Source organism: Pteropus alecto, unplaced genomic scaffold (genome assembly GCF_000325575.1).
Source record: "Pteropus alecto unplaced genomic scaffold, ASM32557v1 scaffold39, whole genome shotgun sequence".
In the NCBI taxonomy this organism is placed as follows: Eukaryota; Metazoa; Chordata; class Mammalia; order Chiroptera; family Pteropodidae; genus Pteropus; species Pteropus alecto.
In genome coordinates, this window is record NW_006443568.1 from 4,176,137 (window position 1) to 4,187,874 (window position 11,738).

Below are 11,738 nucleotides of genomic sequence, written 5' to 3' on the forward strand. Positions count from 1 at the left end.
CAACCAATGTCACCCCAATAAATTTAACAAAATTTAAAAAAATAGTAGCTACAAAAAACCTATAAGAAAAAAAAATTGCCTAAACCTTAGTTTGACATGAAACAACATCTGTCTTAGTCTGTGTGAGTTAGGAACCAGGTACGCCTTAGCTGGGATGTCATAAGCCTCCAGGAAAGGTGTCCACCAGAGCTGGGGAATGGTCCACATCCAAGCTTACTCACAGCTGTTGGCGAGACTCAGTTCCTTGCAGGCTGTTTGACTGAAGGCCTAAGTTCCTTGCTGAATATTGGCCAGAAGCCACCTTCAGTTCTTTGCCACACTAGCCTCTCCATAGGGCACCTTTCAACATGTCACATTGCTTAGAGCAAGCAAGGAGAGGGAGGGTGGCAGTCTTCACTTCTGAACAAGTAACATCCTATCACTTTTACCATATTCTGTGCATTAAAGGTAAATCTAGCCCACACTCAAAGGAATCACACATGGGCGTGAACACCAGGAGGTGGGGATCACTGGGAGCCATTTCAGAGGAAGCAGTAGCCTGATGATGCTGAGTGAGACTCCCATAGGTGATGGACAACCATGGAAACATTTCACTATTGAAGGGGAGGAGTCTTAAAATGTCACTCAGCCAGCTGGAGCAGAGAAAGGGAGCAATGGGTAGGGAGAACAGTTGCAAGGAAACTGTTACAAGGGGATGGCCACAGTGAGACTGCTCATTGTGTCACTGCTGACCTAACCCAGAGGTCAAGGCCGGCCTAGAGGGTCATGTGGCACCCTCTGGACCTTTGGCCATGCTCTTTTTCCTGCTTTGACAGCCTTTTTGCGAGTTGTTCTAGCCTTCTTTAAACCATCCTGTAAAGACCAGGGCAGACACCCCCATTCATAGGGCACTTCTTACACACCAGCCCTCGTTTACGATGATGTCCCAGACATTTCATTTCTTCCCCATCACTCCTGTAGGGCAGGTATTGGTAGCAAGAGTGTGATTAGAATTGCATGATAGGGCCAAAGGGTGCTACTGCCTTCGTGACTTCACCCTGATGACCTCACCCTGTTCATGGACCTCAGCCTTAGGTCCAAAAACTGGACCTTTTTGTTCTCAAACAATTGATGCTTTAGTGGAGGCTGAAATCAACTATAAGATCTCAGTGTCGTTGTCTGGCCCAGATGCTAATTGATTGTTTGCCATTGGGATTACCTTCTCTGTTGGGATTTGAGGGGACCCCAATAAATAAATATACTTATTCCCTTTTCAAGTTCAGAATCAATTGGCAGGTGCAGGAGAAAGACAAATGAAGATCAACCTGTCACCTTTATTACTGATGAACCAACTGCAGAGGAGACCTGGACACACTGCAGCTGAGGGAGGGGGCGCGAGAAGAGAGAAGAGCACATCCGGCCCTTCCTCTCAAACTCAGGAGCAGATAAGTCACACCTCCTCTTCAGAGTGACTCTCCGGTTGCAAAAGGGAGAAGAATTCCTCTGTGGTCCTGGGTCCTGGGATCTGGGAACTTTTAGAAATGCCGAGTACAGGTCCGACTCCCAGAAAAGTGGAATCAAATTCTAGAGCCCAGCAATCCGTGTTTTAATAAACTCAGAGGTGATTCTAATGCAGGCTTCCTGTTGAAAACCACTGGTCTAGTGGAAGCTGTTCCACTTGGAAATGTAAGACTTAGGAAGAAGTGTTACCCTGGAATATTCTGCCACCCATGTCCCCCTTTCCCCTCCCATTCCTGGGAAAATGAATCACAGGGGGAGAAGTTACTTAGTTCTCACATTGGATTTTTAGGTGACAGCTGCTCCAAGGAATACCAGGTAGAGTCTCCTAATTATCTGCCCTCCAAAAGGGAAAAAAAGTCATGAATTTAGTATTTGCTAGCCTTGCCTCTTCCTCTTACAGACCCTGGAGGGACTAGCATCCCATCGTTTGTATTTGATAGTCTCTAAAGACTCTAGAATGACAATTAACTAGAGGTCGAGATGAAAACACATGACTCCTCCTGTTGAAAACCCTCTGTGGCTCCCCATTGCACTTAGAGTTCAAAATAAACCCCTTGGCAAGGCCTGCCCCTCTCTAGCCCCACCTCACCAGCACAGACACCTCCAGTCACTCTGGCCTCCCCCTCTGTCCTTTTGATTACACCCAGCTTGCTTCCGCCTTAAGACTTCTGCACTTGCTGTCCCAGTGCTTGAAGCACTCAGTCCTCAGACCCTGGCATGTCTGGCTCTGTCTTGTCCTTTGAATTCAAACCCAAATGTCATCTTCTCTGACCACCAATTTAAGGTGCCCTCGACCCGCTTGTCATTGTTTATCTCATTACTCTGGTTTATTTTCTTCAGAACACTTGACACTATCAAAAAATGATCTGGTGCGTTTATTTGTTGACTTGTTGATCTGTCTCTCCCTCACGGAAATGTAAGAGATCAGGGACCTTGCTGTATCCATAGCATCAGCCTAAGATTTACAGAAATATTTGTCAAATGAATGCATAAATTAATAGTGGAATGAATTAATGAACACAGGAAAAGGCTCTAGGTGAGAAGAATCGGAGTGGAGTGATTCGGTGAAGGCCGATGGGTCCAAAGACCCTGCCTCTCTCTTCCCACGGGCAGGGGCACCCGCGTTCAGCTGAATGTGTCTGGAATGCTGGCGCCACACCAGACTGCCCGCCTGCTTTTCCTGTCACCGATTATCTGAAGCCTAGGCTCCCCCTTCTTCTCCTTCTCTCCTTCCTCCTTCTCTGTCATCACATTACAGTCATTAGAAGCCAACGGATTCACGCCCTTCTGTCGGTTTTTTCATAAAGGAATGTTAATGGAGTTATTTTTCAGCAGGGGCACTGCAAACTATTGTCAAAACTCTGAGTTGGCCACCCACGTTCACATAATTAATTGCACAGGAAACTAAAAAGGGGTGGCATGAAAGCTGGGGCCCAGCTGTGTGGGGGCCCTCTTTCCCAGAGGGGAGCGTGGTGTTACACACAGCTGCTGCCCACCAAGAACCCACAGGTCAAGCTGGAATAAGACAACCCAAGTAGAACCACCCCCGAGGAGTTCAAGTCAAGATCGAATTAGCACTGGTGGGTAGCAAAGGCAAGAAAATTAAACAGGTAGGGTAGAGGCTGGAGGAAGAAATACAGTTAAAGATAATCTTTTCTAGAATTATAAGGAAGCTGGCATTTACTGAGTATTTTATTAGTTATCTGTTGCTGTGTTAACAAATAACCACAAACATACTGGCTTCAAACAACACACACTGATTATCTCAGTTTCTGTAGGTCAGGAATCCAGTAATGGCTGAGCTGGGTCCATTGCTTGAGATCTCAGAAGGCTGCAGTCACCAGCCTGGGCTGAGTTCTCATCTCAAGGCTCAACTGGGGAAAGATCCACTTCCGCACTTGTGTGTTTGCTGCAGCTCTCCGTTCCTGGTGGCCGTAGGACTAAGACTTTCAATTTTTTGCTGGCTGTTGGTGTGAGGCCCCCTTCAGCTGCCAGAGATTTCCCATAGTTTCTTGCCTTATGGACTTCCCCAGCTTAGCTGCTTGCTTTGTCAAACCAGCAAGGGGAATCTCTAGAGCAAATCAACCAGCCAGAGGAGGTTTATATATCATTGCATAGCTACAGAAGTCACATCTCATCTCCCTTGCCTCATTCTATTGGTTAGAAGCAAGTCACGGGTTCTGCCCACATTTAATGGGAGAGGATCATCCGGTGTGGGAGATGGAGGAACCCTGGGACAGCCACACCAGAGGGTGGGTGTTCACCGCAGTCCCTATTGTGCGTTAAGGACTCTGCCAAATACTTTTGCATGTGTTACATCGTTTAATCACTAACACAACCTATAAGGCAGGCATCACCCCCATTGCACAGATGACAAACCCGAGACACAGAAATGAGAACTTGCCCAAGTCTTGCCAACGTGAAGATTGGAGCCACTTGTATTTACGACACCAAGCTAACCTGTGCAAGCGTAGAGGCTGAAGGGTCAGCATCTCTTCATTAAGGAGCAAGGGTCTGAGGGAGGCAGGGGAAGGGGATAGCAAGAGGCTTATAGCTCCTCCTGAGACGTGAGACCAGGAGGAAAGGATGAGTGTGAGTTCCACGTTAAGAAAGAAGAAAATTGAGAATGCTTATGTCTGATCTCTATTTTCTCAGCGAAGCAGAAAATGAGGGCGTCTCCTGAGAGAGTGGAGGTTGGGCTGGAGGGGAGGCAGAGCCAAGTTAGAACAGCAGCTGTGGGGAACAGAACGGGGAATTGGAATCTTGCCAGCATGCATATAAGGTTGCCAAGTAGGATAAAGCTGCTTCTTCCGTGAAGACTTCAGCGGTTGTCTTGGTGGGTGGCACCCACCCCACCCCCAGCACTTTGTGTAGTTTTCACTTTGCTCATCCTGCCTTGTAGTACTGTGCTTTATGCTCGCATCCACCTCTTTCCTGAGGAGGAAGTTCTTGCAGGGCAGGAACCTAACCGTAGTGTTGAGCCTCCTGGTCCCCAGCACAGGATCTGGCACATGGGATCCCTCCATAAATGGCCTGCCAGATTCTAGACCCTGAATTTCTACATCATTTCACCATATTACCTCTGATCTCCTAAACGCTCACCCATTTCTAAAAGACATAAAAAATACGTAATTTTACTTTTGTTTTGAAAGTAAAAGTTCAAATAGCAGTAGAGTAAAAAGGTTAAGTCCATCATGGAATAAGGGTTAGAGGTGGAATTAGGGAAGTCTGTCGCATGCGTAACCTGGTGACAAAAAAGCAGTTTTGCATTTTGGCCCAGTGTTTTTTTGATGTCAAGTCAAGAGCCATTTCAAAATATTCCATATGAATCTATACTGATTGGTATGAAACTGTTGCCCACAGTATATTGTTGCCTGAAAAATAGTTACAGTATAGACACAGAACAATCCCATTTGTATCAAATGACCAGTTTAAGTGGCAGACCATCTCAAACCATCTTAGACAAAAAATGAAATGCATGGGCGCATCTTCAGTGGAAAGTCCAAGAGCATGCTCTGATGCCAAAGGGACTAACATTTTGGCCTGAGAATGAGGCTGTGAGTGGCTGTCATCAGCTCTCCTCCCTCTCCCCCCAGGCTGCATCCTCCCCTAGGACTCCTTGCACAAGTCCTGAGATCCACTCTGATTGGACCAGCTTGGGTCACATCCCATCACTAAGGCAATCGCTGAGGCCAGGAGAGATTTCATTTGATCGAGCCTTGGTAAGGGCAGAGTTGGGGTGCAGTGAGCAAGAGGAAAACGGATGGATGCTGGGTGGTCATAAAGGCACCAAATCTCCACTGTGTGGGTTATGCTTACAGCCACGGAAAAACAACTGGGAAGATGCCCACCAAAGTGTCAACAGGGTTTTCTTCAGCTTCTAGGACGTGTAGAATCAGTCTCAAGCTTCATCCTGACTAGAATAGGGACCACCACTGGAGTCTCATACTGGCCCACTAATAGTATCTAAGCCTTGCTGCAGGACTAGTTCTGGAATTACTAGAGAAACTGAGTCCCCTCAGGCCCACCTAAACTTCAGTTTCCCAACCTCTGTTGGGGCCTGAACTGGGAGCCTGGCCTGCACTCCAGGCTTCTGACCCTCCTGGTCAGTGTTCATGCACCTGGCCTTCAGTAGGCCTTGCCTCTGAGTAGGGCCTTCCAACCTGGATATGCACTCGGACCTGGGCTGCTCCTACCCTCATGAGTTGTAGCTTCTTTACATCTTGGAGACCCACCCACATGCCCAAGACAAGCCTTGTAGGTACTGACCACACACCATGAGTTGTAGCTTCTTTACATCTTGGAGACTCCCACCCACGTGCCCAAGACAAGCCTTGTAGGTACTGACCACACACATCCCTTTGGACACTGTCGCCACTTCTCTAAAAGCCAGCCCCTACCCAGGATCAGTGTCCAACCCCCCATCTCAATGCCACCACACCACTCACTTCCCCAAAGCAGCAGAAGTGGCCGCTAACACCACACGAGACCACGGACAGACGGTACAATTGAATGGCATTTTATTTCTAATTGGATCCACCAGCTTTGTCTGACTTAGCTTGACCGGACCGTCTACGCTGGTTCTTAGCCAGCCCTTGGAGACTGTTCTTCCTGGCCTTGCGCTGTGCGTGGTAGACTTTCAGTTCTTCATGGTACTTAGCTCTCAGGGCAGCTGCTCTTTGTTCGTACGGCTGCTTCTCGATGTCTGCTTTCGCAGACCACATTTTTCCTGAGGCCTTTGCCACCTGCACCACTGACCAGTCTGGATTCTCCCTCTTCAGCTGAGCGTAGTGTTCTTGGCAGAAGAGCAGGAAAGACGACGGAGGCCGCCTGGGTGCGTGGGGGTCCCTCTTTCTCCGTTTCTTCTTCTTGCCAACATAATTCATCATCTCTTCCTGGTATCGAGCTTTGTCAAGCTTGGCAAGGGCTTCATATTTGGCCTTTTCATGCTTTGAGATGGATCTCCATTTTTCCGAACACTTTCTAGAGAACTCTTGAAAGCCAAGGTAAATACTTGGCTGCTGCTCCTTGAACTTGTTTCTGTAATTCAGTAAAAAGTGGATGTAAGAAGAGACATTAACCTTGGGCCTTAGCTGGATTTCTTTTGCCATGTTCACAAAGTCATTTTTTTTTTTCTGTATTTAGTAACTTGGACAGTAGCAACTTTTGTCCCCACACTCCAGGAGCAATCTAGAAGGTGCTCTGCTTGCGATGAATTTTTCTCTCTGCAAGAGTTGCAGTCAAGTGTTGGCCTTTTCAGTGGTGGTGGTATTGTTGGGTTAGCGGAGGGAATTGTGACATCACTCACAAAGTGGCCACTCCTAGCCAGCACCTGTGGCATTTGCATATAGGTGCTCTTATTGGTCGGTTACTTGAGGGCCAATTTTCGCTTCTCATGAAAGATGATAGTTCTTCTGGAGAAAGCTATAGAGCAGCTACTTCCCCCGGGAATATTTCTCCTTGGCTTCCTGGGGGTGATGGGCTTTGCTCATCTTCAGGAGATGATCTCTCAGATGCAGTAACAAACCACGGGGTCTGCCTTCCTGGCCATAAGATTATCAAGATGCCACAGCATCCCTTCCAAAGACAGGCTGAAGGTAATGCACAGGAGGAAGAGGATGGCTCCAGAGCCGTCAAGATAACATGTGAAGTCTTTCTGTTTGCCTTGGACGGTGGCAGCCCCTGCTGTACAGAGTTTAGTAGTAACTCTAAAAATAATCAGGTGTGACAGCTGTGACTCGGTTTCTGTCAGGACAAAGTTGTCTAATTTAAAACCCAAGCACTTGAGCTATAAGTCTAAGCTCTTCATTTCTCTGAAGAAATTTGAGGAAGGTGCAGGGTAGAAGGGAGGAGAACCTTGAGATTGTACTAATTTCACTTGAGTCTATGAAAATGAGATGGAATCCTTGACACATCAGGAGGCCTCATCTCGGGGGACCCCTATAACAACTACATGCAAACGAGTTAGCTTCTAGCCTTTTGTAAAAGCAGTTGCAGATACCCCATCGGTCTTCCAACTGGAGGAAAAAGAAAAGACAGTGTCATTTATTGACCTTTGGACACTTGCTTATATGGTAACGAAGTTAATATAGCTCAGTATTTGATGATAGTGCCAAATTTATGGAACTAGAAAACTGAGACTCATTAACATAAAAATTAACCTACTTAAGGTAAAACAGACATTAAGAGCGGGGAGTCTGCATTTGGACCCATTTGCCTGACTCAAGCCTGTGCTTAGTCCTGTCTGCACACAACTACTGTCTCGGCGGCCAAAGGTTCAGATGTGTGGCCTCAGCAGCTGAGCCTGACAAGGAAACTTGCCTAAGACTAAGACACCATTTAGAATTTTTGCCAAGTCCATTTCCAAGGCCCCAAGGTTGACTTCAGCTTCTATCTTGTGTAAGAGAAAGATGGAAACAGATTACACTCCCCAGTCTCGAATTCTAGCCTCAGCTCTGCTAAGAAGTGGCTGGGCTACGTAAGTGAGCCCCTTTCTTCCCGTGAGCCTGTGATTTCTCATCTGTAAAATCAGTGTGTAGACTGGCCAGGAAAGACCCTCTGGGTGACATGCTGTAGTTTTATGGCTGTATTTGGGGGCCTGTGAGATGCCAGATGCCAGCCGAGGAAGTCTGGGCTAGTGGAGGGGGAACTGGGGTCTGGCCAGTGGGAACGGATTACTCTGGGACATTTGTCAGCCCAGGTAGCTTTCCCCACTCTGGTTCTTTCTCCCAAGGTGCCAGAGGTTGACTCACCTCTTTGTTGGACTTCAGCTGGACTGCAAAGTAGAATGAGACACAGCTCCTTCCCGAGATAGAAGGATGGGCTGTGAGGAAGAACTTGGCTAAAATCTCTACATATTATTCAGACCCTGCTCAGACAGCAAACCCCAGCAGTTTATCTGTGCCTCTGTTCATGACCTTTCACCCCTGTCACAAGGATAAGATCCAGGAAGATTAACTTCATGATGACTATCTGGAGCCAGCAGCTCTCAGAAAGGAAGGCAGTATAAGGTAAAAGTTATATGAGCTCTTTGTTGTTCAGGCCATGCTCCCAACATGGAGAGATGAAGTGGGGGAATTCTGAAGAGCTATAGGAGGGTGTGCACACCTGGCTGTGCATGCAAGAGAGTGAGGTGTGCCCTCTAGATCCCCTTTCCAACCTTCCACACTGTTCTCTAAGCTGATCCATAAGCTGACCCATGTGGACCATATCAATGGATCCTATGTTCTCTGACTTCCATTTTAGTTTGGCCAGTGGGGACCCAAACAGGAAATGAGGGAGGGAGGAAAGTGAGGTCAAGGCAGTTATTTTCTGTGGGGTCAGTTGGAATTGGCTTTCCATCCCTGCACTGAAAGTCTCAGCTTTCTCCTAGGTATATTCTCTAAATGACTGGCTCCTTCCAGATTCAGAAATTGCTCCCTCTCCCTGGCCCCTCCCAGTAAGAGCTCTCCTTTTACTAGACTCTAAGGACTCTGCCATCCCTCCTAGCTTTCCCACACCTTGCCCTTCCCTTTGTAAATAGCCTCTTTATTTAACACTCTGAATTATTCTAATTTGAGTGACCATCTGTTTTCTGCTGGGACCCTGACCAATGCACCATATTTCTAGCCTTCCACTATGAACAGCCGTGGAGGTAGATAAATAATGTGTGGGCATCGGTCCAAGGTAGGAGAGTAATAAGCTTCTGAATACCCAAGAGCTGGGGAGTCACACAGCCTGGAGTGGCCTGCAGGGGCAGGGGTGCCTGCCAGGGCAATGGCGGGACAGGGCCACAGGGCCCAGAAAGAAGTGTCTAATATCATTTGTATTATGAGATGACCTCTAGGCAGGGACATTGGTCTAGATGGCCAGATAGTAAATATTTTAGGTTTTGTGGGCCACCCAGTTTCACTTCTAAGTACTCAATTCTGCTATTGTAGCTCTAAAATACCCACAGATAATATGTAACAAATGAATGTGGCTGTGTCCCAATAAAACTTTGCAGAAACAGACAGTGGGCTAAGAGGTCATAAGTCTGCCAACCCCGGTCTAAAGATGGGAGTTCAGTATTTTCAAATTTTCTAGTTGCAGAAATGTAAGAAATATATTTTACATCATGACTCATTTATGCACATGCTTACTTTATAATAATATTTATATATTGCTTAATGTGTCAGCCTCTGTTCTAAGCCCTTTACCCGTGTCAATTCATTTAGCCCTCATAAAAGCCCTGTGTGTGGGCTTGTGGAGCTATTTTTCTTCTCACTGTAAAGATAAATGTCTTTAAGCACAAAGAGTTTACAGAAACAAAAGTTTTATGAAAACTATGTTCCTTTTCTATTCTGTTATAGTCTCTACTTTGTTTTATTATTTAAAATGCACCCCACAGACTGATTTCATCACCCATTAATGGGTCACAGTCTATGGATTAATTTGAAAAGCACTATCTGGGCAAGCTGGGAGGGAGCACCTCTTTACTTGGTAATGAAATGAAATGAAAATAAGAACATGGCCTTTGGAGCCAATAGAAACGAGTTCAAGTTCTGACTTTACCACTTACTAGCTGGGTAGCACCGGGATAGTCTAGCTTGTTAAAACAATCTCTGTACAAAGCAGTGGAGTGATAATAAAACGGTGAAGATTAACTAACTGAAGTGATGGGAATAAAATCCCCAGACACTCCCTCTCCCCTACAGGGTGGGCTGCATTTAGGACTCACTTCTAGTGAATAGAGTATGGAAAAGGACAAATTGTGTCTTCACAGTGGAGAAAGCTGGCAAATTCACCTTAACCAAACAATCGAAGTTAACGTCAGTAATGGGCCATGTTGATATCACATCCCCCCTTTCTATGATATGATTAATAAGAGCATCTCACCTTTGTAATATTCTTCCCCCAAATCCATAACGCCTGGTCTAATCATGAGAAAATATTACACAAACCCAAATTAAGGGACATTCTCCAAAGTACCTGACCAGTACTCTTCAAAAGTGTCAAGGTCTTGAGAAAACAAGGAAAGCCTGAGAAATAGACACAGATGGGAGGAGACTAAGTAGACATGATGACCGAATGCAATGAGAAATGTTGGACTGGATCCTGGAACAACAAAAAAAAGTACATTAGTGGAAAAACTGGGGAAATCTGAATAAAGTCTTCCATTGAGCAACTAACACTGAACCAGTGTTGATTTCTTAGTTTTGATACATGTCCCATGGTCATATAAGATGTTAATATCAGGGGAAGCTGGGTGAAAAATATACCAGAAATTTCTGTACACTCTTTGCAGCTCTATTCTCATTTCAAAATAAATATTTTTAAAAATCTCCCCAGCTGACAGTACTGTGCACCCAGGGCTGAGACAGGACTCACAGGGCAGATTTTACCCTCAATTGCAGCAACATATGCTCTGGGCATATCTTCTGTCATAGTTTTTCTCAAATTTGGGGGCATGCTAGAACCACCTGAGGAGCTTTTAAACATCCCATTGTGCAGGCCACAGCAACAACAAGAGCAAGAGGACCTGGCACAGGCACGTGATAAAAGGCTTTGATGTTTCTTCCATCTCCCTCCTGCCCTGCCCCCCTACCCCACCATGGAGTGGAACATAATGGCTGCACTTGTCCTCTGAGCAAGGTGTCTGTGGTACAGAGAATGATAGCTCCACAAAGATGTCCACATCCTAAACCCCAAAACTCATGACTATATGACTTCATTCAGCAAAGGGGACTTTGCAGATGTGATTATGTTAAGGATTTTGAGGTGGGACGATTACTCTGGATTATCTAGGTGGACCTGACGTAAGCACACAGGTCCTTACATGAGGAAGGCAGGAGTATCAGAATTAGAGATGGAGATGTGACGACAGGTGCAGAGGGTCAGAGTCAGAGATTTGAAGATGTTATACTGCTAACTTCGAAGATGAAAATACTACAAGCCAAGAAATGAGGCTGCCACTAGAAGCTGGGAAAGGCAAAAAATGTGTTCTCCCCTAAAGGGAATGCTGCTCTGATGACACCTTGACCTTGGCCCAGCGATACCTATTTTGGAATTCTGACCTCTAGAATTGTAAGATAATAAATCTGTGTTGTTTCAAGCCACTAAATTTGCAGTAATTTATTAAAGCAGCAATAGGAAACAAACATAGTATTTTTCTCATCCAACTGGTGGTCTGTAACTTTCCCTGTGCTATTTTTAACTCCTGCTTGTGTTAATAAAGATAAAAAATTTACACCACCGCTTATTGATTAGTTGAGGGGCAA

At 45.9% G+C, this 11,738-nt stretch overlaps 2 protein-coding genes across 2 annotated transcripts in view; one reads left to right on the forward strand and one right to left on the reverse strand.

Annotated features, from left to right (window-relative positions):
• Positions 1-11,738, forward strand: part of CSMD2 (CUB and Sushi multiple domains 2) — a 571,413-nt gene that overhangs the window by 244,737 nt on the left and 314,938 nt on the right. The gene's annotated exons all lie outside the window — the stretch shown is intronic.
• On the reverse strand, positions 5,828-7,105 carry HMGB4 (high mobility group box 4). Its single transcript, XM_006924503.2, has one exon. The coding sequence runs from the start codon at positions 6,609-6,611 to the stop codon at positions 6,027-6,029; it is 585 nt and encodes a 194-aa protein (XP_006924565.1). The 5' UTR covers positions 6,612-7,105; the 3' UTR covers positions 5,828-6,026.

Excerpts from the sequence above, each read along its gene's own strand:
- HMGB4 (XM_006924503.2), bottom strand. The coding sequence starts at position 6,611 with ATGGCAAAAGAAATCCAGCTAAGGCCCAAGGTTAATGTCTCTTCTTAC.